Source organism: Amia ocellicauda, chromosome 1 (genome assembly GCF_036373705.1).
Source record: "Amia ocellicauda isolate fAmiCal2 chromosome 1, fAmiCal2.hap1, whole genome shotgun sequence".
NCBI classification, from domain to species: domain Eukaryota; kingdom Metazoa; phylum Chordata; class Actinopteri; order Amiiformes; family Amiidae; genus Amia; species Amia ocellicauda.
This window is the reverse complement of record NC_089850.1, coordinates 30,486,398-30,512,393: the sequence shown is the minus strand read 5'-3', so window position 1 is coordinate 30,512,393 and position 25,996 is coordinate 30,486,398. Positions and strand designations below refer to the sequence as shown.

At 37.5% G+C, this 25,996-nt stretch overlaps 1 protein-coding gene across 2 annotated transcripts in view; it reads left to right on the top strand.

The window, feature by feature from the left end:
* crybg1a (crystallin beta-gamma domain containing 1a) overlaps window positions 1-25,996 on the top strand; it is a 72,260-nt gene that overhangs the window by 6,361 nt on the left and 39,903 nt on the right. The window contains exons 1-2 of one of the 2 annotated variants that reach the window (XM_066701614.1): window positions 23,158-23,258; window positions 23,358-23,487. In XM_066701614.1, coding sequence (XP_066557711.1) covers window positions 23,218-23,258; window positions 23,358-23,487 — 171 coding nt within the window. In that variant the 5' untranslated portion in view covers window positions 23,158-23,217. Of the gene's footprint in view, window positions 1-23,157; window positions 23,259-23,357; window positions 23,488-25,996 lie in introns of those variants that run through there. The other variant, XM_066701605.1, reaches the window with a different exon arrangement.

The following is a 25,996-nucleotide window of genomic DNA, read 5'->3' as shown; positions in this document are numbered from 1 at the left end:
CTTCCTTTCTCCCAGTGACTTTCTTGTGTTGAACAATTAATGAACTACATTTTTACAGGAGGAAGGTAAACAGATTAGCAGGCCAAAGTATACCACAATTATTATTTATTTCTTAGCAATTATACTATTTAAATTTCACTACTGTAAAACAAATGCAATGTGAAAAGTGCAGATTACATGTTAAGATTAAGATTAAGATTAACGTTCCTAATAAAAGGCTATTTTTGTTCCCCCATTTAAGCAGAAAACATATTGGTTTCATGTTCTTATGTTTTGTTTTGTTTTTTAAAGTAAGGATCACACACAACTGAGTTACTGGACTGGAAACATTCATTTTAAAATCAGCTGTGTATGACCATCAACTAGAGTTGCCCAGAAACTGGAGGTCTCACCAAGTCTTGACTGGAAAGACATAGACATGTAAGGATCTTTATCCAGATTTAATCTTGAGGTGGATACAATCATAGTAATGATGCAGATTTCTTGCCCAAAACAAAAAACAATTCAATAATAATAATATAATAATAATTAAAGCCATTAAGCCTATATGACAAGAAAATATGTTGAAAGATTGGCTGTTTAAGCTAATGAGAATCCAGCTGTATAAAGGAGACAGTACTGTGTTTGTCTACCTGATGATGATTGATCTCAGTGGGCCAGACACTCCCTTCCAGTGGCAACACTCTGCACCATCAGTTTGTGTATTTGGCTTCAATGCTGGTCCTTTCCTCCCTTTTGCTTTAATTCACCCAGTGTGTGAGCCCCAAGCTGAGGGTTTTAAAAAATAACTCATTGTGGAAATAGATATAGATTTACAAAAGCCAAGTTTAGTTTTTAGTTTTTTTAGTTTTTAGTTTTTAGATGCATTTGTTGCAAGTAGAGTATGACTAAATGTACTGAAATGCATTCCTGGGTCTGCCGTGCTAAGGGCAGCATTACATTCCAAACTAAAGTAAGCACAACTGCGGTGCCTTTTATAACATTAGAAATAACATTTATATTGTTTCAAACTAAAATTCTCTGCATGCATCACTGAGAGAAACAGACAATTATCATAATGAATTAGTCACTTTTGTTTAAATCTTATGAAGAACCCTTGGATACTTACAATAATCACACTATGGAAGTGATTTCTTAATAGTGATAGTGACTCATGACTCCCTATCATGTGTTAGAACTTATTTTCATTAAAAAAGCATTGTGCTTTGTGTGTAATGAAGGCCGGATTCAGGTAATGTGATTGTAACAAGTCTCTTCTCATACTGAAATTGCAGGTGCGTTTTTTATTTTAGACAGCTCTTGTGAAATGTTTGATTTTGAAAGGGTTTAGCTTCTGGCAATGTTAAGGAAACTGCAAACTATGTTAAACGTATGAAACTGAAAGGATAGATAAATACATATATACTGTCCACACATCTAAAATCAGTTCCAAATGCAGTTATATGGAAATATTGTATTCAGTTAACTCACTACCGGTAGAAATATACATAATGATTCTGTCAGGACACACATTCTAAGCTTTTACATTTGTTTTAAAGATGAAATGTGGGTTTGGCTTTCTAAGTTTTGTTAAGTTTCCTTGTTATTCAGTGTAGAAATAAAGCCTCAGAAAATGATTTTAATGTATGTAATAATACAATCCTCTATTATTATTATCATCATCAAGTGTATCTGATGATATTAAGAGTATATTCAGATTGTTTTCTATGTGAGATTAGGCGAGAGGTTAAGTTGTGCATTTGGCAGTGAATGGGAGGTGCTTTGTCTGTCTTTCTTAAGAGCCGATTCTGGTATTGCACAGTAAAGTCCTTTGTTTGGTGTGCAGAGCCGGATGAACAATAGTGGAGTTATACAAGAGCTGAATTAGATTATATCCTGCAAGATTCAATTGAGCAGGTGCTTGTGAAACCAGTACTTAGTGTGAATTTAAGAGCAAAACTCAACATTAATCTCATTTTTGCCACAAGCAATACATGCAAAAGAACATCCTTGATAAAATTAGTTTTTGGAGTTATTATTTGACTTTGTAAATGTATTTCAAAGTACAACACTGATTGGAAAAGACACATGGTTAACCTAACATAGCCAATGGTTGGTTTTTGTTTCCCTCTTATATTACCTATTGTCAGTTACCCACTTTGGGTATATGCATCTCATTAGGCCTGAGGGAAGAATAAGGTTTTGTAATGATTAGAGAGCATACAAAGAGATCTTTGAAATTAAAAACAGTTCCTTTTTCATTAATGAGAGGATACTTGCATAACTCGTTTTTATATTATTTGAAAATATTTATATTTTGTCTAATTAAAAAGAAGTAAAAAGTAAAGGTATAACATATCAAAATGTCCATACAATTTTGCTTTCTTAGCATTTTAAGCTGTAAGCATTTAATGTGAATCTATGTATAAAGAATATTTAGATACATATTTTCAATCCCAACTGCTTTAGACTTGAGAGATAAAGTGTTGCAATAAGTTTTGTGACCTGTTTCGAAACATGCAGCAGACATTTGTTTTAGATTTCTTCATCTTTTGGCAGGAATAATATTGCTGATGTCAGTTGAAACAGTGGGATATTCAACTTGATAATAAATTAGACAATGTTCGAAAAAGACATGAGTGCTTATGCTTGAACTTATAAGATGTTATGAAAATAAATAAAATAAAATGAAATAAAATGTCATATGACCAACAAAGGAAAAACAAATAGCTTATTTTGTACATTTAATTTTCCTCATTTGGTTCTCCAATTAAAAAAATATTTCAAGATGCAGATGTATCATCCCAATACTTACATCTCAGGCAGCATTGTTACACAAAGATCCTTTCAACACACTGTGGCACTACCTCTGTTTTCGCACTAACAACTGTCAATACAGGTGATCTATATTAGAGGTATCTATGGGGGGATTGCTGTTAAATGCATCCATATCTTAAATCTTTGCTCATCATGCAAAATCAGTTAAAAAATGTATGGATATTATCTCTTCCAAAAACTCATTGTGTGCCTGTTTCTAACCTATTTTATACATTGTGAGAAATTAATCTGTGCCACTTAACAAAATAGCAAATATATTAGATAAAACTATATTACAACCTACACTGTGAACTATAACTAAGAAACTAATATTATCAGCCCCCCGGAGTGGAAATAATATATTTGATTACATACCACTGTGCTGAGAGCTGTCAGAAAGAGTTGTGTCACAGCAATGGTTTTGCTCTGTATTTACACTTGGCTTGCCACCTACAGATATTCTGGAAAAAGCCTGATAAACCTTGAAATGATCTGGGAAAAAGTGTTTTCAGGACAGTCCTTGTGTCTGTGTTTTAGGACTAAAGGCAAGGATAGTCTGCTGTTGCTAGCTGAGTAGAGAGATCACAGCAAATTAGAAGAATTGGTATTTTAAAGTTAAGCTGAATAAAGTCTCGATCCAGTGGATAGACATTTCAGAAATAATTTTAGGAGCGGCAGGAGGGAATTTTTTAGACAGCTTTGTGCTCACTGGTGCCTCAAGGAGCATCCTGCAGCTAAACATATAAATACTAGGTCTGTGCATGCTATAGTACTTAACTAACACCTATGACCCCTCATTGCTGCTATATGAAATGGTCCAGCCCATCCCATATTACAAGTTACTTATACATGACTAGTGGTTACCCAAATAATATTGCTCCAAATTATTTTTTTGCATTTTAATTAAGCAGCTCTCTTCTGGCTGGCCTTCCTGCTTCTACCATTTGCCCCTTCTTCAGCTTATTATTATTTCTATTGTTACTCATATGGGCATTAGAATGGTACAGTTTCATACCACTTTTCAATGCCTCCTTAAGACATTGTTTTAGAACATGAAACCTGCTCATGTCATTCATTTTATGCACTGTAATGTGTACAGGCATTTTTATAGTGCAATTGCCATCCTTGTAGCATTGTGTGTTTTCTATTTCTCTGCACAACTTTGTCAATATCATCAGTAAAGAACACTATATAAAGAAGTTAAAAAACACAGAGAACTAAAAGGAATTCCTTTTATTATGGCTCTGTAGATTGTATCACTATCCACAAGAAACAAGTTCTACTTATTTTTCTTTTCAACTCTTCTGAACATCTGTGAAAAACGTTTGAACAAAAATGTAGGGTTGAAACAGGATTATCTTGAATTCTGTTATATTAAAACCTGACTCTCTGATTGCATCCATGAATGGACGAATGGTTAAATTCATTCCATTATCATATCCCAGCCAGTGAAAGAACAGTTGGAAATATCTAATCATAGAAGACTATTTCACAAATTTCACTTGAAATGTGAACAGAGAGCATTATTTTACCATAATGGTCATGACTTATCTTCTACTGAATAAACATGTCTTTCTAAAGAAATAATGAAAAGCAGTTAATTTTCCCAGGCGAAAAGCATTATTGTGCATTTGTAAACATGCAATTCCAGCACAGTTCCTCTACATGAGCTCCTTTGCATTGACTGACAGGAATGAATCTAAAGTTTGACTTGTGTATGCACAATTATCTAGGATAATCTAATTTCAAATGTAGTAATTTCTTCAGATCTTTTTTTTTAATCTACCAACCATGTAGAAATTACAAGATATTTTACATTTTTATCAATAGATGATCCACCTACTTGTCAAGTCTTTAACCTTCTCACAGCAATTAATTACAAGATAGCATTCTAATAATACTAAACACTGATCTATGACTGACAAAAGGCTATTGCAAAGAAACCAACAATTAAGATGTGAGGATTTATGCAGGGGTTTGTGTCCGATGTGATTTAACGAGTCTTTGGAGTAATAAACTATGTAACTACTTACAGACTATCCCTCCAGTAAGGTATAATGTACATGCAGCAGTCACTCTTGGCTACAATTTGAGAGATTTACAGTAATAATGACTGGAGGTGTTGGGAAACTATAACCACATTTTAAACCCTGGTGCAGTGCTTTTTACTATCATGCAGCTTCAATTCTACTTGTTTTTCTTTAGGTAAGTTTAAATAATTTATACCTAGTAGGGTAAAATAGTAGAGGCTGTCAGTTTGAGTTCAAAATGTTCCTCAAGGATAGTCAGAGTGGTTTACAAAGTGTTTACTCGAAGACAAATAAGGTTAGAAAAAAAAACAATGTTTAACAAAATAAATAATGGTGTACATGCATTATCCTGTTCTAGGCTCAGACATATTACATCACATTTCCTGCATTCACATTTCTTTGCTACATTTGTACATTATCTTTCCTGTCAAATTCTCTTCAGTTGTTGCTGATTAGATTGTCATACATCACACTTATGAACTGCTCCCTTAAAAACTAAAAAAATCCCCAAAAAACTAAAACAATTCAGCCTTCAGTCTGCTTGGGTTGCAGCTATGAGATCATGTGAAATAGGCTTTTGACATTTATCTGAACAATGCAAAATAGCTATAGGGTATAAATTAATCTGATTAGCATTAAGACCCATGCTTTAATAATAATAAGTGACCATGAGAAACTCAAAATGTAAGGGAGGTGACAAGCACCTTATAAACTGCCTTTCATCAATGAGCAATTATTCCTCAGATGTATTTGTTTGGTTTTGGTTCATTTGTTTGTACTTGAAAAGAGGCGTGAGGTATTTCTGGTGACTGCCCAAGTAGTCTAAGAAAACAATTTAAGTTTATTTTTGTTTGTCAGTGACATAGTTAGCAGTCTCTTTTAAATGACAACTAGGCCTACTTATTTTTAATTACTCTTTTGCTAATAGGGATGTAGGTACTGCATTTTCAATGTAAAATACAAAACAAAATGGATAGCTCACCTATATCAAGGCGTATGAAAGCATGTGTTTTTAATTGTGATGTGAATATCTGATGTCAGTTAAAACTGTTTTTCTATGAGAAGGCTGCTTGAAACCTTAATTCAGTGTAAGTACAATGTATGTGAATGAATCTTATTTCATAACAATGTAATGTTTTAAAGGCCATTCTAAATCATAAGGACGTAACTATTTTAAATGCATCCTACATTTTCATGTTAATTATTATGTTAATTATTTTCTTTAGATAAAGAAAGATCCGTGGCAGTTTATTTTATGATTTTGAATGACTTCCAAATTTAATTTAGTTGAAAAAACTATAACAGACAAGAATATGGCGAAGTGAACAAAATTATTACTACTTGTTTAAAGCAATTATTAGAGTAGCTTAATAGCCAACCCACACATTTCTAGATCTGCTGAATTACCAAATAATTTACAGCTGAGGTTAACCAGCTCATTGTGGCCCAGTGCAAGCCTTAGTGGTAAATCCCACAGTCTGGACTCAAACTGAAGCCTTGTAGTGCCTAGCGGGCCCTACAAAGTAGGGAAAAAAGTATTTGATCCCCTGCTGATTTTGTACGTTTGCCCACTGAAAAGAAATGATCAGTCTATAATTTTAATGGTAGGTGTATTTTAACAGTGAGAGACAGAATAACAACAAAAAAATCCAGAAAAACGCATTTCAAAAAAGTTATAAATTGATTTGCATGTTAATGAGGGAAATAAGTATTTGATCCCCTATCAATCAGCAAGATTTCTGGCTCCCAGGTGTCTTTTATACAGGTAACGAGCTGACATTAGGAGCACTCTCTTAAAGGGAGTGCTCCTAATCTCAGCTCGTTACCTGTATAAAAGACACCTGTCCACAGAAGCAATCAATCAATCAGATTCCAAACTCTCCACCATGGCCAAGACCAAAGAGCTGTCCAAGGATGTCAGGGACAAGATTGTAGACCTACACAAGGCTGGAATGGGCTACAAGAGCATCGCCAAGCAGCTTGGTGAGAAGGTGACAACAGTTGGTGCGATTATTCGCAAATGGAAGAAACACAAAATAACTGTCAGTCTCCCTCGGTCTGGGGCTCCATGCAAGATCTCACCTCGTGGAGTTTCAATGATCATGAGAACGGTGAGGAATCAGCCCAGAACTACATGGGAGGATCTTGTTAATGATCTCAAGGCAGCTGGGACCATAGTCACCAAGAAAACAATTGGTAACACACTACGCCGTGAAGGACTGAAATCCTGCAGCGCCCGGAAGGTCCCCTTGCTCAAGAAAGCACATGCACAGGCCCATCTGAAGTTTGCCAATGAACATCTGAATGATTCAGAGGAGAACTGGGTGAAAGTGTTGTGGTCAGATGAGACCAAAATCGAGCTCTTTGGCATCAACTCAACTCTCCGTGTTTGGAGGAGGAGGAATGACCCCAAGAACACCATCCCCACCGTCAAACATGGAGGTGGAAACATTATGCTTTGGGGGTGTTTTTCTGCTAAGGGGACAGGACAACTGCACCGCATCAAAGGGACGATGGACGGGGCCATGTACCATCAAATCTTGGGTGAGAACCTCCTTCCCTCAGCCAGGGCATTGAAAATGGGTTGTGGATGGGAATTCCAGCATGACAATGACCCAAAACACACAGCCAAGGCAACAAAGGAGTGGCTCAAGAAGAAGCACATTAAGGTCCTGGAGTGGCCTAGCCAGTCTCCAGACCTTAATCCCATAGAAAATCTGTGGAGGGAGCTGAAGGTTCGAGTTGGCAAACGTCAGCCTCGAAACCTTAATGACTTGGAGAGGATCTGCAAAGAGGAGTGGGACAAAATCCCTCCTGAGATGTGTGCAAACCTGGTGGCCAACTACAAGAAACGTCTGACCTCTGTGATTGCCAGCAAGGGTTTTGCCACCAAGTACTAAGTCGAAGGGGTCAAATACTTATTTCCCTCATTAACATGCAAATCAATTTATAACTTTTTTGAAATTGATTTTTTTTTTTTCTGGATTTTTTTGTTGTTATTCTGTCTCTCACTGTTAAAATACACCTACCATTAAAATGATAGACTGATAATTTCTTTGTCAGTGGGCAAACGTACAAAATCAGCAGGGGATCAAATACTTTTTTTCCTTACTGTAGCACTTTTTTAATTTCGAGTTTACAGAAAGAAAACTACAGGTTACAAAAATATATTTGCTCCTGATATATGACTTGAGGAATGTACTACACACTCACCTGGATTGTTTCACCACAACAGTAGTTGTATATATACTGCACAAGGGGAGGTTATATATTGTGAATATATTGGATTTAATTAATCATCTAATTGTGTTTTAGAAAGTGACATCTTAAATATCTACAGGAACTAAAACAGCACGAGGACAGTTTTATGTTGACTGAATTCAGGCAAATGTATTTGACTGTGCCCAGCTGGGCCCTTTTTATAATTAAAGTGATATTTAAATTATTATTTTAATATTCTTATTTCAAGAAAATTTGTCTTGTGATCCAAAAACATATTCTTTAGTTCTCTGTTAAATAGTATGAGCTCTCAGTGCTAATGTTTTTTTATTGCATTTTCAAATTGTATAGAATCTGTTTGTTTTTGAGGTACTCTCCATAATATATTTATATCACTTTTACTTGAAGACATTTATTATCATCAAGACTTTATCATCATCAAGCATTTTATTTTATGTCGATCATTTTAAAGCTACAGGTTAATTTTGACCAAAAAGCAAAAACTGTGTGGAATTGCTCTCTTGATGAGTGTTGCTATAAACATCTGGACAAATATACTAGAAACTACCAGAAAATGACAGTAATACTGTTTTATTTGGATAAGTATTTTACATTTCAATAAATAAAAACATTCGAAATTTTAATACTTATGATTAAAAAAAAAATCAATTCTTAAAATCACTTAAAAAATTTTAAATCTAACAATGATTAACAAAATACATGAACTCAAATAAACATGTGCAATAAATCAAATAAACTTGTGAATAAGGGCAATACTGCCAAATTAAACAAACAATATAATCAAATACATTGAAAATAACTGAAAATGCACCGGACAAAGCAAAAAACAAATAAAACGATAAAATAAAAAACAAACCAAAACAGTCCGATGCATTTAAAATTAAAATCCAAATGGTCAATGTATTTGACAAATAAAAAAAACATGACAACCAAAAAACCCAAACAACTAGTGCTTTTAAAATCAACTAAATCTTTAAAAACAGTTAAAATTCTTTTTTTTTTAAAAACAATCTTTTCATAAAAATGGTTAAAAGATTTGGACTCGAGCTCCAGCAGGGGGAGATGGCCATCCCCGGAGGTGGGTCCCATCACGGGATCCTAAGCTCCCCCAGATCTTGTATTTGCCAGTTCTTAAAGGCTTCCTCCTTGCCCCTCCGCGCGATGACAATTGGGTCCAGCTCCTGCTTGTTGAATAAGCAGATGTTCCGTCCCTCCCACAGGGCCTGTTTCACTGCGCAGACGACACGCCACCAGCACCTCAGGGTAGAAGATGTCAGTCCCCTGGCTGGTCCATACAGGATCTGCTGGGCGGTCGCCCGCACAGGAACGGCAAACCTGTGGAGGAACGGAGAAAACAGGAGCCAGACCCTGCAGGCGGAGGGGCAATCCCTAAAGATGTGAGCCTCCGTCTCCTTCCCCAGGCAACCCTTGTAGGGGCAGATGTCATAAGGGGCTAGGCCCCTTCTGTGCATGAACACTCGGGTGGGGAGACACCGACTCACAGCCATCCAGCCCTGCTGCTTAGGCCGCTGTAGATGATCTTCACCCACTTCCTCAGGCCAAGAGCAAGACCCATCCTCTCCATGACAAGCTGCAGGTATTCGTGGCCCACTCTGTCGAAGGCTTTCTCCTGGTCCAGGCTGATTAGGACCAGGGGAAGCCCTCTCTCGTTCGAGTAGGCCACGACATCCCTGAACAGCATGGCGTTGTCGGCTGCCGATCTCCCCCGGGCACCGCAGACTTGGTCGGGACCCACGACTTGAGGGAGTGGCCGCTGCAGCCGGAGTGTCAGTGCTTTGGCCAGTATCTTGTAGTCGGTGCACAGGAGGCTGACCGGCCGCCAGTTCCTCAGATCCTTTGGATCTCCCTTCTTATGAAGAAGAGAGAGGATACTCCTCTTCATAGAAGGGGCCAGTCTACTCTCTCTGTACATCGACCCCAAGACCTGAGCCAGATCTTCCTTATGCACCTCCCAAAAGATCTTATAGAATTCAGCAGGGATCCCATCAGGACCCGGTGTCCTTCCAGAGTTAAGACTCTTTATCACCTGGGAGAGTTCAGTGGTGGTGATCTCTGGATCCTCCTCCGCCTCCTCGTCCCCCTCATTGCGGGACTCCAACAGGGACAGAAAGTGATGGATCAGATTTTGATCCACCACCTTCTGATCGTACAACTCCCTGTAGAAGTCCCGCACCACTGTCTCAACAGCCTCTCTGCCCTCCACCTCTTGCCCCGAGGAGTCGATCATGGAGGACATTGCAGGCCGCCTCTCCTTCGTTTTCTTGAAGAAGAAGCGGCTGCACTTCTCGTCGTCCTCCATGATGCGGACCCTGGAAAGGACCTTGATCTTTTCTTGCTCCTCCCGATAGAGGGCGGAGAGACTCAGTTTGACCCGGGCCACCTCCTCAGCTAGGTCGAAGCCTCTGAGCTGTAAAAGACTCAGGTGCTGGAGGCGGGCGTTTAGATGGGAATATCTTGCCTGCCTCTCGCAAGCTTTCCGTTTCCCCAGCTGAATGAAGTAGCCCTTGGTCCTTTTCTTCACCATCTCCCACCACTCTATGGGAGAATCAAAAAGGCGAGGCGTCTGCTAAAGGTCTTAATAACACAAGGGTCATCGAGCAGAGAGGTGTAGAGCTTCCAGACCCCAGGCCCCGACTCCCGTGTGCTCGGGATGAGCACCTCTGTCATCAGGAGCCTGTGGTCTGAAAAGCAGACCGCCTCCGAAGACATGGCGGTCCTCTCCAGTGGCTTACTGAGGAGGACGAGATCTATCCTGGAGAAGGAGGAGCCAGAAGAACTCACCCAGGTGAACAAGGGGACCAGGTCCCGACCTGCGTCGCAGAGTTCAAAGTCCTCCACGAACGCAGCGAGGTCCCTGCTAGATCTATCGTTGCGGGGCTTACTCCGGTCTACATCCCTCAGAGCACAGTTGAAATCACCTGAAATGATAACTGGTAAGGTGCCGATCAGGAGCGGGCGTAGCTGAGGGAGAAAGAGGACTCTCTCTCACTGGCTGGTGGGGGCATAGACATTGACCAGCCTCAATACAGCCCCCTTGTATTTAAAGTCGAGGCTTGCCAGCCTGCCCGCCTCTATCACCCTAAATTTTTTAACCTCTAAAAAGGTGTTCTTCAGGAGTACGGCAATCCCGTCCGCTCAGGACACATTGGACCCCGACCAGAAGGATTCACCTAGGGTCCAAGTGTCCCGGAGATCTTTATATTCTTTTTGGAACGAAAATGACAGTAATGCAGATGTTTTAAGCTATTTGTTATTAAACCATGTGGACAGCAGTGTGCAGCATTTGCTCCTGAATATGTAGCGGAGGGTTGTGGGTTCAGTCACAGGTGGGGGACACTGCTGTTGTACTCTGGAGCAAGGCACTTTACCTAGAATGCGACAGTACAAACCCAGTTGTGTAAATGGGTAATTGTATATAAACATAATTGAAAGTTGCTCTGGATCTACCAATAAAAATAATAATTTCAAAGGGTAAACAAATGCAATAGTGTGTTTGTAATGCTGTGACAGCTCCTCTTTTTTTTTGTTTATACCATGCTCTGCTAGGTGGTTATGAAGTGCATGTTTTTATAGCTGAAAATAACTTCAGATTTCATAGTAAGAGTACGAGTAAGAGTGGAAACACGTTGCATTGAATAATGATAAGCTGCTCATACCATATACAGAGGCCTGTTAAGGCAGATATTTTTCCTCAATGTCTATCTTTTTAAGCTTTGTCTTATCTTTTATATTTGATTATTCAGTGTGGCCATGAGCTGTTAATATCTTGGTTAAACAACTCAGATGCAGCTTTTCCAAATGGCTGTTGATACTGTTTTTGTTTAATTCTTGTTTTTACATATCTCTACTGACATTTGTCTTGATATTTTTCATCATTTAATTCCTGTATTTCAATTCATTCATGGATATTTTGTTCCCCAAGTGTTTTATAATACTAGGACCTGTAACAGTGGACCTGTTTGACAATGCTGTTTAGAGGGGCTGTTTACACTGCTGGGAGTGTTGTTAGCATTTGGCTCAACAGTTTATTGGCAGCTTTCTTCAGGTGAGAGGCAGATTTGCATCAATTCACATACAGCTTTAATAGTATTGGGCTGTTTGTTTTATGCTGTGAAAACATTGTTTCATTGTTAAAGCTATGAAATACAGCACCTCATTTTTGTTTTGAAAGATTGCTTAAGATCTCATTTAGACCTGAGAGTATGCAAATATTACTCATAAACCGAAATTAAAAGTCAATCAACAAATGTGTCTGCCCCCCAACCCTCTCTGTAATTAGTTCACCTACCTGGCTGTTGAGATTGTGGTTAAAGTATAAGTTTGAGATTAATGTGTTTACACTGCACTGTTGAATACTGAACAATTTCTTATAGTAGCAATATACCTGTACTACTAAGATTAATTGTTCAGCAAAAAAAACAAGCCTTCTCACCTTCCTTGTTCTTGTGGGTTTATAGGTGAGAGAGATATTTCTTCACCTGTGAACCCTAAAGTGAATTTACTAAACAACAAGTGCATTTCTACTTTACATTTTTTTAAACTTATTCACTTCACTCATGGGAGGTATTATTTATTGTCATTCTCAAAATCAGCTAGAAACTAGATTGATTAAGTGTGAGGATTGGCTTGATTAAATTAGACCATTTACATCATGCTATTTTGTTTTCTTAAATGCCTGGGAATATTTCCCAAGTCTTGTATTAACACATGGCTTTTGGTACAGTATTGAACTCTCTGAATCTGTTACTGTTCTGGAACTGGAAGATTCATGACTCATGAGTTTCTGTTGATTACCATTTAGGAGCTGACTGGGAAGTCAATTATTTCCAAATTGTATGTGAATATCATGGCACACCACACATCTGTAAAATAGTGTACCATTTAATATTACTAAAATAAATAAATAGAAAGCTACATTTTATTTGGATTTGTTTTCCAGCTGCCATTCTAACTGTCTGTGAAGATATATTTTTTAAGACGCAGTGTGAAAGTAAACATTTCCTAATAGGAAATGGTAAACAAGTTGCTAAATATGTAGCACTTAGAATAGGGAGAGCTTAATTGACACATTACATTAGCTTTTGAATTCAAGATGTGAAATGAGGAGCTAATGGTGCAAGGCTTATTAAACGACCATTCTCAGTGTGTGCTGGCTGACTGAACACAGGTTTGCACAGATAAAGCAGACCTGAAAAACATGTGACGATTGCTGACTAGGCATGTAATAGGGGGGGATGTAAGTGAAACACAGGAATGTGCTGTGCAGGGTGGAATTCTGACTGAAGGGTTAGATGAGATGTTTCACTCGAATGTTACCTTTTTTTCCTCTGTTGTTAGTTTAAAATAGAATACAGTGACATGAAAACTGTTGGCTCTATCTGGACTTGTTAAGGTAAAAATATATTTAATCGGAGTATCTGAAATACTTTTAGAGTGTGTTGATTTACATGGAAAGGCATATTTTTCCCCATTCATTTCCTCATCACTCAACTTCCCTCAGCCGCTGAGGATCGTGTTTTTTCCAAAGCTCTATTTGTTAGTGCTGTTTGTCACACATATGGCAATTTACATTCTGATGACAAATGTCTTTGCACAGCTGGTCTAAAAAACAGTCATTCAATGTATTGCTCTTGCTGAATAAGTAAGATGGTATTATTTTTTGAATAACCTCGGAACATGCATTGCTTTAAATAACTGACTTCATGTCGAAACAATTAATAATCATGTTTGCTCTTGCAACAGTCATTGAAATGTGCGTTGAGTGTTCTTCATAAACAGACAACTGACTATGATGTTTATGATGAATATGCATCACAGAGTTTGTTGATTTGTTAATAATACTTGCAGAGTTATACTGTGCAGAATGCAGTTAAATCAAAAATCACTTGTTACAAACTGCACTCTGTAAAAGCTCACCAAATTATTATTTTTGTATTCCCATTTTTAATAAAACAACTTAAGCCTGGGTTATCTCAGAATGGATCTACACATATGTATAAGGCAGATTTAGTTATCAGTATTAAATGGCATTTGATTTTTCTGTTTTGTCTCCATTGTGAAAGACAGGGCAGAAAAGGCATACAGACAATCTACTGATACTGTTTACCCATATTGTTATTGGATCTTTCTAAACTCTTCCCAGTTCTATGAATTGTAGTAATTTAATGTCTGGTACTTAAGCCTGATAAGCAATTTTAAACATGGATTTGTCATGAATTACTTACTAGATCAAATAAAATAAAGTTCATTAAAGTATGCTCACAATATCATGGAGTCTGGACACTGGATGTTTGTAGAGGGAGGTAATATGAGCTTTGCACATGCAGCACCAGCATTGATTCACTTGCATTATAAAACGTTGAGAAAACACTAAAAGATTATTGTTTTTATGTTATAATAAATTGATCTTATAAAAACATATTTCTTAATATAAAGGGATAATACCCATCTCTTGATCAAACATGTACTTTATTCTAGACCTATGTATTCCTCTTTTAAAGACTAATGCAAAGAAAAGCATTTATTAGACTGTTGGAAAAAAGCTTTGTTTTATTATGTTGTTCTCCGTGATTGCACTGGAGGTGCATGTACAAACAAATCATATTTAAGCAACTGCTATTACAAGTTGCAGCTTTCACCACCACAATTGGATACAGTCTCATTCAACAGCACACTTCAAGTTGGATGCTGGGCTTGGAGTCAAGAAATGTTTCTGTGCCAGGACAACTATATGGTCTATACCTTGAGCTGACAGTATGCTTCCATGGAAATAATAGTTTGTAGATTGATGTTAATGCTCAATAAATATTCTATGTAAAAATTGGGAAGCAGTTATTTTGAATTAGTAACTCACTATGAGTGAAGAAATATATATTTGTGTGCATGTATTTCATATACATATTTTCATTACATAAGTGAAATAAATCTTGCTGAAAGCAGGTGAGAATAGCTAATCTTTTGGTTCAGACTGAGGTTCAACAAGTTAGGGATTAGTAACCATTGTTAGTAAACATCACCACTTTAGTCTATTTTGGCATTTAGATATTTTGTTGCAGTACCTACATTTCTTTTTGACACATACATCTAAATGTGTTCAGCTACGTTATACATTAAGTGGTGCCTTAATTTGTATTTAATATAGTTTAATATCAACTCCTTTCCACTCAATTAACCCAAATTCTTCCACCTCAGTAGGTCTACAATGACAATTTGACTTTTGGCACACACTATGTTCTTTGGCATGTAGATATTTTGTAACTATTAACATCTGTTTATTTTTTTATTTTTTTGGATATTGCTAATGTTTTGGTAACGTTTACTGTTGCCAAGGTATCTGATACGATTTACAAAGCCCCTTGAAAAGTGAGCATGCACATACCTGTAAAAATTTTGAGCTCACAGAAATACAATGCACAGGAGTGGGAACCAGATTTTCTTTTAGTTTTGTTTTTTTTACTCGAGATAGGTCTTCATGTGATATTGTTTTTTTTTTTTCATGTTGTTTTTGTGCCATGTTAAATAAATTGTCTTTATTTAAAAAGAAAATGATCTGTAAAAAGATACTTTCATTTCTGTTTTTGGCAGATAGTCATAATCCTGTTATTGTAGCAGATCTACTTTTACAGTCCAAAAAGTTGAAATATTGGGTAAACCTCTGCTGGTATTTCAATATGGGTGACACGTCTTTGTTCATTTCATTCCTACAGCAAACAATTAAACCCATACTGCTCTATTATAGAGAGATAGTGGCTGCATTTACTTAATATTCAGACAAGGCATCCATTCTAATCAGTGTCGCACTTCGTATTTGCTCCAATGTGTTTTCTGGAACCAAAGCTCGAAATTGGTTAACCTAAACACAGTCAGTTTAAGTTTTTTATTTTGTACAGCTTTTGATGCACATCGTACAAAATCTCTTTGCACGTGACCTACATGCCAGGGTGAATAGAAATGCAACTGCTGACATGCAACATGGCTGGGAGGCAAGAAGACACAGTCACAATGCTGTGTGTACTTGTAAGACTGGTATATAATCTGTGTGGCCATAAGCATTCTTAACATACTTGCAAATTAAAATTGATTTCGTACAAAGCTTCTTCAGTTAAACAGACCTGTTAAAGTTTTGAATAAATAAAGACATTCAATACTTTAGGTAAGAAGTTACTAACTAAGGCTCATTCAAAGGATCGAGGATGGACTAAAAACCTAAAAAAGGCTATTGACTTGTTTTGAGCAATGGGTTTAAGATTGTACAGCACCATTTATAAAGTTGGAATATAGTATTCAGTAAAAAATAAAATAAAGCAATGTGAACAGTGCCCTCTAATGTTTGAAGTGTGTGTGTGGAGCAGATAAACTGCTGAAGAGTCTGCTTGTTTTGAAGGCTGTTGATTTCAATTATCATTAATGCATTAGTTTGAAATGTTTCAGAATTAACAATTGTTACAAGCCACACATATGCATATACACCGATCAGCCATAACATTATGACCACTGACAGGTGAAGTGAATAACACTGATAATCTCGTTATCATGGCACCTGTCAGTGGGTGGGATATATTAGGCAGCAAGTGAACATTTTGTCCTCAGAGTTGATGTGTTAGAAGCAGGAAAAATGGGCAAGCGTAAGGATCTGAGCGACTTTGACAAGGGCCAAATTGTGATGGCTAGACGACTGGGTCAGAGCATCTCCAAAACTGCAGCTCTTGTGGGGTGTTCCCGGTCTGCAGTGGTCAGTACCTATCAAAAGTGGTCCAAGGAAGGAAAAGCGGTGAACCGGCGACAGGGTCATGGACGGCCAAGGCTCATTGATGCACGTGGGGAGCGAAGGCTGGCCCGTGTGGTCCGATCCAACAGACAAGCTACTGTAGCTCAAATTGCTGAAAAAGTGAATGCTGGTTCTGATAGAAAGGTGTCAGGACACACAGTGCATCGCAGTTTGTTGCGTATGGGGCTGCTTAGCCGCAGACCAGTCAGGGTGCCCATGCTGACCCCTGTCCACTGCCGAAAACGCCTACAATGGGCACGTGAGCATCAGAACTGGACCACGGAGCAATGGAAGAAGGTGGCCTGGTCTGATGAATCACGAGTTCAAGGTGTTGACTTGGCCTTCAAATTCCCCAGATCTCAATCCAATCGAGCATCTGTGGGATGTGCTGGACAAACAAGTCCGATCCATGGAGGCCCCACCTCGCAACTTACAGGACTTAAAGGATCTGCTGCTAATGTCTTGGTGCCAGATACCACAGCACACCTTCAGAGGTCTAGTGGAGTCCATGCCTCGACGGGTCAGGGCTGTTTTGGCGGCAAAAGGGGGACCTACACAATATTTGGCAGGTGGTCATAATGTTATGGCTGATCGTTGTGTGTATATATATATATATATATATATATACCATCATCCTATATTGATCCCTTACTGGATGAAGGCCTCCCCAAGATGTTTCAATTTGCTTCGATCTGCAGCTTCTCTTTTCCATGTCACACCTGCAAAGTGTATGATTTCATCTTCCCAATATATATCTATACATGTGTATACTGCTCATATATTAATCTCTGCCGAGAGGCCCCCAATCATGCATCACCATCCATCCACCTTCCCAATGCACACATAAAGAAGTAGTTTACTGCATTACCTGCCAATAAAGCAACCAACTCTAAATCGGAGAAACTGTAAGCCCTTTAGCTGACTGCTTCATTCGAAATCTACAAAACCTTCAAATTTACACCACAGCCTTTCCAATTTAAAAGCTCCTGAGGACATAACCTGTGCAATAAGTCAGTAATATGGAACTAATGCTGCCCGCAAACAAAAATAAATACATTTTCTTGGGAACTCTGGATCCTCATGGAATGAACTTTCTATTCTGATATCACATCATCTTTAAACTTTGAACCATAACACATTTACTGCATCATTTTAATTTCTTTTCACACAGTGGAGGAAGGACTTTAATCAGAAATGTTTAAATATTTAGCATACATCCAACATAACAATTATTTTCACACACACATATACACTCACCTAAAGGATTATTAGGAACACCATACTAATACTGTGTTTGACCCCCTTTCGCCTTCAGAACTGCCTTAATTCTACGTGGCATTGATTCAACAAGGTGCTGAAAGCATTCTTTAGAAATGTTGGCCCATATTGATAGGATAGCATCTTGCAGTTGATGGAGATTTGTGGGATGCACATCCAGGGCACGAAGCTCCCGTTCCACCACATCCCAAAGATGCTCTATTGGGTTGAGATCTGGTGACTGTGGGGGCCAGTTTAGTACAGTGAACTCATTGTCATGTTCAAGAAACCAATTTGAAATGATTCGACCTTTGTGACATGGTGCATTATCCTGCTGGAAGTAGCCATCAGAGGATGGGTACATGGTGGTCATAAAGGGATGGACATGGTCAGAAACAATGCTCAGGTAGGCCGTGGCATTTAAACGATGCCCAATTGGCACTAAGGGGCCTAAAGTGTGCCAAGAAAACATCCCCCACACCATTACACCACCACCACCAGCCTGCACAGTGGTAACAAGGCATGATGGATCCATGTTCTCATTCTGTTTACGCCAAATTCTGACTCTACCATCTGAATGTCTCAACAGAAATCGAGACTCATCAGACCAGGCAACATTTTTCCAGTCTTCAACTGTCCAATTTTGGTGAGCTTGTGCAAATTGTAGCCTCTTTTTCCTATTTGTAGTGGAGATGAGTGGTACCCGGTGGGGTCTTCTGCTGTTGTAGCCCATCCGCCTCAAGGTTGTACGTGTTGTGGCTTCACAAATGCTTTGCTGCATACCTCGGTTGTAACGAGTGGTTATTTCAGTCAAAGTTGCTCTTCTATCAGCTTGAATCAGTCGGCCCATTCTCCTCTGACCTCTAGCATCAACAAGGCATTTTCGCCCACAGGACTGCCGCATACTGGATGTTTTTCCCTTTTCACACCATTCTTTGTAAACCCTAGAAATGGTTGTGCGTGAAAATCCCAGTAATTGAGCAGATTGTGAAATACTCAGACCGGCCCGTCTGGCACCAACAACCATGCCACGCTCAAAATTGCTTAAATCACCTTTCTTTCCCATTCAGACATTCAGTTTGGAGTTCAGGAGATTGTCTTGACCAGGACCACACCCCTACATGCATTGAAGCAACTGCCATGTGATTGGTTGGTTAGATAATTGCATTAATGAGAAATTGAACAGGTGTTCCTAATAATCCTTTAGGTGAGTGTATATATATATATATACACACACACACACGCGCGCATTACAACATTCTTTGTTTTCCAACATTAGTCACCTCAATTGTTTGTTTATTTCACTGATTCCTGGTCTTGCTTGATTTTGTAATCTGAGATAGAGCTATAACAATAATAAATGACTCATTAAGCCTAAAGCCTCGGCTGCAGGCAAACTGCAGTTAGTTATCTAAATAAATACATTTTACTGTATTTCTGTTGAAAAAAGCTGTTGTTATTCAATCAAGAATTATAAAAATGGCCTATGGCAAGCCAAATTATCTTTAATTAATTTAAAGATATCTTCAAATATTTCGAGATATCTCTAAATCATTTAAAGATATATTCAAATGACTTCCTGTTCATTTCAAGATATCTTCAAATCACTTCTTACCCCAGATTATCACTTCCTGTTAATTCATTTCTATGTAACTGATTGAGGAAACAGGAAGTGATAATCTCAACCAAAATACAGGAATTCATTTGCAGATATCTCTAAATCATTTAGAGATATCTTCAAATAATTTAGAGATATCTGCAAATCATTTAGAGATATTTTTAAAAAGCACCTTCTTTAGATATCTCTAAATGGTTTGCAGATATCTCTAAATCATTACAAGATATATTTAAATGATTTAAAGATATCTTAAATATATGAAGATATCTTGAAATGTATTTAGAGATATCTTTAAATGATAATTTGGCTTGCCATAAAGGCCAAGTAGGGTCATTGAAACAAATGCTTCGAATTAAGACTTCCTATATTCCATCGTTTCTGAGCACCTGTTGTCTTGAATGAATTGTATTTTAAACATTGTTTTTGAAAATTGTAGGCTGTCACTCAGCTCCTATTTAAAACTTGTGCAGAAGACAAACAAGTCTCAGTTTAATACTGGTGAAATACTAATTAGAATATTCCAATGTTATGACAACATGAAAACAATAGGAATCAGTTTTCCCCAGGAGGGAAGATCAGTAAGAACTAGAATAACCTGCTGTCTCTTCACACAGGAAACAGTAAACAAATTCTGTTCTGTTGCAATAGAGTGTGAATTGCCAAAAATATCTGAATTCTTAATCTCTTCATCTACATAATGACTATGTTTAATGACAGTCAAAGATCCTTTTATGAAAGATTGTTAATCTTTACCAGCATCTACATAAAAGTATGTATTATAAAACTGTATTTGTTTTAAAACACTGATGTTGGTAAATTAAACTGCTTTGCATTGCACTTCATTGCAGGAGCTGGTTATTATTTTAATTTATATTGTATTTAATTGCCTGAATGTTTTGATCCACTGCAATGTACAATACAACATATCGTCAAACAACAGAGCTTGGGGATTCATACTATCCTTATCCCCTGAAAGTGTTCTATTGCTATTGATCAAACATGTTGAATGTCACAAAGCTGTATGGATTTGGTTTTGTTTAGCAATATTTGTACTATTAGTTATAACTTATGAAATTGGAGGTGTTAATAGGAGAAATGCTCCCTCTAGTGGAACATTTCTAGAAAGCTGTCTTCTCATTATGGATCAACCTTTTTTGTAGAAACCAAGGAAGACAAACTACCACAAAAATGTAGATTGTTGTGAGACATTGAAAGACAATTCATGCTACTTCATGCTCAGCACGCAGACACGCTAACGGAAGTGAGCCACTGATCTTATATTTAGCCATGGCAAACTGATTTGATACATGTAAAAACATATTGCTGCAACGAATACTAAGGTTGAGTTATAGAGATAGGTGTACTCCAACAGAAAGTGAACATGACAAATAATTAGTTCAACGTGTAGACTAAATTGCCGACTGGACAACCAAAATTTAAATGGAGAGACATGGGACCAAAGGTGGTGAGAAATATGGGTGTATGTGGGTGGGGTGGGGTGGGGTGGGGCAGAAATTAAGTAGGTAAACAATAAGTGACTACATCAATACTTCACAGTCCACATTACAATTGTAAACAGCTCTCTCTAGAATTATTGACATTGCTCAATTTTAAACTCTACTGGATTACTGGTGACGGTGACAGTTCTGTTGTTCCGTGTTTTTAGTGTGAGTTGTCATAGATTTTAATGTAACTACATAAAGCAAGGTGTTGTCTTGTTCACCCTAGATATGAATATTTGGAGGTGTGTTCTCTCTCTATTGTTTAGTTTAATAAGAACATAAGAAAGTTTACAAACGAGAGGAAGCCATTTGACCCATCGTGCTCGTTTGGTGTCCATTAATAACTAAGTGATCCAAGAATCCTATGCAGTCTATTTTTAAATGTTCCCAAATTGTAGCCTCAACCACATCGCTGGGGAGTTTGTTCAGATTGTGACGCCTCTCTGTGTGAAGAAGTGTCTCCTGTTTTCTGTCTTGAATGCCTTGAAGCCCAATTTCCATCTGTGTCCCCGGGTCTGTGTGTCCCTGCTGATCTGGAAAAGCTCCTCTGGTTTGATGTGCTCGATGCCTTTCATTATTTTGAAGACTTGAATCAAGTCCCCACGTAGTCTCCTCTGTTCCAGGGTGAAAAGGTCCAGTTCCCTCAGTCTCTCAGTAGGACATTCCCTTCAGACCTGGAATACGTCTGGTTGCTCTCCTCTGAACTGCCTCTAGAGCAGCGATATCTTTCTTGAAGTGTGGAGCCCAGAACTGCACACAGTATCCAGATGAGCTCTAACTAGTGCATTGTACAGTCTGAACATTACTGGCCTTGTACTCAATTCTACACTTTTGACAATATACCTTAGCATTCTGTGAGGAGTCCACATAGACTCCTAGGTCTTTCTCATGCGATACTTCATCTAGTTCTGTTCCCCCCATAATGTAATTATAGTGGAGATTTTTGTTACCTGCATGTAATACCTTGCACTTGTCCACATTGAATTTCATCTGCTAGGTGTCGGCCCACAACTGAATATGCTCATGCAATATTAGATTCCAGGAGAAGTAAATATTGATATTTTAAAACAGAGATGGTACAGATTAGGTTCTGCAGAAAGATGAGTGAATATGTGACTCTTTAATGTCTTTAATAAAATGCTCTCTAAAAAAAGTTAGTTTATTGACAAATACAGAAAAATGTAACTACAATATTCACTACAGCCAGCAGATGGCTCATGAAACACACATTTCATCATGGGCTTCCATAAAGTCAGAAAACATTCCCACCACAAAATTCTGAGATACTAAGTCAGAATTCTGAGATTATAAATCAGAATTAGACTTCAAAATGAGACTTAGACATAGATGTAGAATTCTGAGATGTTTTTTTTTTTTTCATTCAGTGGTGGGAATGGGTTTCCACACTGACTTCAGTAGTTGTAATTATTGGACTATCAGTTTAACACCACTGTGGATTAATGATATCCTATAAGCCACATACTGCACTCTGAGTAAAGGCAGTTGCTGGACATATCAGTTCAGAGCCCTGTCTGTCCTCTTTTAAGCACGTTGGAGCACATTGTTTCTTGTGTGTTTGAATATAATAACAATGTTGGAACATTCCACCCAGTGGAAAACATTTTCCAATCAAGACACATTGTGTTGACTATAAAAGAAAAAGGCACGTAATGATAACAAAAATGAATGAACTATTTTCTAAACTGTACATTATTAAAATATCCCAATAACAATATGTACAGTTCCACTACAGAGCAGACAGTCTGATAAGGGTGCAGAGTCCATGGGGGAGTGGTAAAGCACTTTAAAGACTTATCTAGTCATGGTAGTGTGAGTGCCAGAAATAGAACTTGTAAGATAGTTCTGCATTGAATTCCTGAGAACCTGTTGCAGACAGGGGTGGCTGTAGAATACAAATGGGGCTGGATTTGCCTTTAATGTTTTGTTGACAGTCAAGTGGAGTAAAAAAGCAAGTGTCGTGATGGCATGAAGGAACCTTTCGGACTATTATGTAATAGACCCCTGCGGTATGCTCCCTGCAGAATACAGTTCTATATATTTCCTGATTAAAGAGAAACTGTACAGTTGTAATGATTTAAACTTTGCTTATTTGTGTTACTTTACAGATCCTTTGATACAACAAGTGTGAAGACAGAGAACAACATACAGGGGACCTTATCTAGAGACAGTGACTCGGTCTTTAGCTTCGAGATGCCTCATTCAAGTCCAACTTCACCCACAAATAAATTAAGAAAGGTAGGTAGTAGCTTGTTTGACATTTTTGCTTTTCAGTTGCTTGTGTTTTTATACTTTTCTTGGATATTTTGAAATGTTCAATTATAAATCACCTGGTTCATTCTTCATTTGTATATAACACATATTCTAACAACATACAAGACAAAAGATGTTGCATTACTGTGAGGTTTTGAACTGTCCCAAATACTTGCTGGGACATTGATTTATTTTGATAAACAAATAATGTTTTCAACTACTAAAAAATCACAACAGAAACAAAAACAATAATTAAGTTTGTATACAATACATTGATAGTATGACATATGTATTAAATATTGCATATTAATATGTAAAGTATACACTTAAATAGGAAATCATTTTTAATCATTACAGCATTTTTGTTTTAAAAATTTTAAACAAATGGCCTAGTAAGGACTTAATCATGGTAAATCTCAATTATTGTAAAACATATATGGCAGAGTAAGAGCATTGTAATGTGTGTTTACTGATATATAACTTCCTGTGATTGATAACCCTTACTTTATTGGCACACGTGTAAGTCATTCCACAACCTCATTAGCTTCAGCTGCTGTGTGATAAGATTGTTTGAAATCAAAATTTAAAAGAAAGAAAAAACAACATGTAGTTTTAGTCCTAGGCTGAAACATCATCCAACTCTGCCTACCTACAATATTTAGCAATCAGTTGCATTTTGTATATTTCCAGAAAGGCTTTTCTCTTCCTGCTGCTTACCAGGTTGGGAACTTTTTATAATGCAAAATGGTCTATCCTTGTAATTCAGTTCAGGTAACTAAAGAAAGAAACAAAACATTGAAAAGAGTGAAATGGGTCAGGGGAAAAACACTTTGTTTCCTTTAAAGATTACATTTTTCATTTATAAAAATTTAGTTTGGTCATGTATTCACAGATTTATAGCAGGTGGATGAAAGTATTTATGTCAAAAAGTCTTGAATTCAATCAATATATTGATGTAATGTTGCCTAATAATTTAAATATTTTCCCTGTTTTTGAGGATACATAGAATTTTTAAAGGTGTCAGCTTTTCACATGAGAAATACTGTAGACTCAGATTTGCACAATGTCATTTTAAGTAGTTCAAGGCTAGTGCTAGTTGAGCTCAGTGAAACCCACAGTATGAAAGAGAACTGCTGGAGAGCAAAGCCGGGGCAGCACTGGGGGAAAGGCCTCCAGACCCACCTCTTACCCCTGCAGCACTGACCCATCCCTCTGTATACCTAACTATAGAGCTGCCCAAGCCTGCGTGTCCTCTTGTGATCCAGAGGCTCAATACCTACTTTGGACTACATGATTTCAGATACAAAATAATGAAAGAATACCATTGAATAAGGAACTTATCTTATTAAGGAACCACATTTTTATCAGTTACACAAATGTAAGCACATTGTTACATCAATTAAGGGTTCAATTAAGTAATTGAGAGGTCAGATGAAACAAAAACCAGTAAGGTAGGGGGCCTCCAGGACCAGGGTTGAGACCCACTGGTTTACATAATAGTTCCTGTGTGCAAATATGATTCCATCTCCATGGTAGTGCCATTTGTAGAAGTGTTCATAAGCGAAGATTAAAGGCCTTTTTCACTGCCTATTATGCACAATGGAGTGGCAGTATTGTATTACAGGTACAATAGACACTCAATAGAAATGAGAGAGCAAGTCTTTTTTATTTTATAGTTAGCTTTTAGATTTTTAGAAATGCAATCACAGGTTTAGGCTAGGGTTAGGGTTAGGGTAAATTCATTTTCCATTCTCAAGGCTCTTCTCAGTTGAAAATGTAATGGTAATGTATTGGCCTAATGTTTAGGATTAAGCAGGGTTAGGTTGAGGCGTGTCTGTGGGTCTGGTTAACGTAATGTATAGGGTATGTTTAAGATATAGGATCACACTTAGGTTTTTATGTAGTGTTTAGTTAGGATTAGGTTTAGATTATAAATTGGTTAGGTGTATAGGTATAGTGAAGGTATGGGTTAAAGAGATTCTAATGGTTGACACAGAGTTCTGTGGCTGTTTTTAGGTTGGTAATTAAATTGGTTTAATAGTTATGGATAAGGGTTATGTGTAGAGGTTCGGGTTTGAGTCTAGGATCAGGGCTGTGGTTTGGCATCAGGATTAGGAAAGTCAGTAGAGATATTAGTTAAAGTTAAGGTTATGAATTCAGAGTAATGGTTGTCTGATTTTATTTAGTAAAATACAGTGTGTAATGTAAATGGAAGACCTGTAGAGGTCAGTAGATGCACATGCTCCCTATTATAAGTGTTGACATTGCCTGTGGAAAAAAATACTGATTTACTGTCTTCAGTTGAACTCTTTCTAGTGTAGCCAAGTGTTACTGAGATTGACAGGTCTCCTCTGTGTTTTGAAGGATGAAAGTGAAATTGAAACCAAATAAATGAAATAAGATCAAGATTCCTAGTGTGCGTGTTTTTTTCAATATTTTCAACTGCTCTCCTTTCCCTAATTTGTTCCAGTTTGCTAAAATCCCATCTCACAAT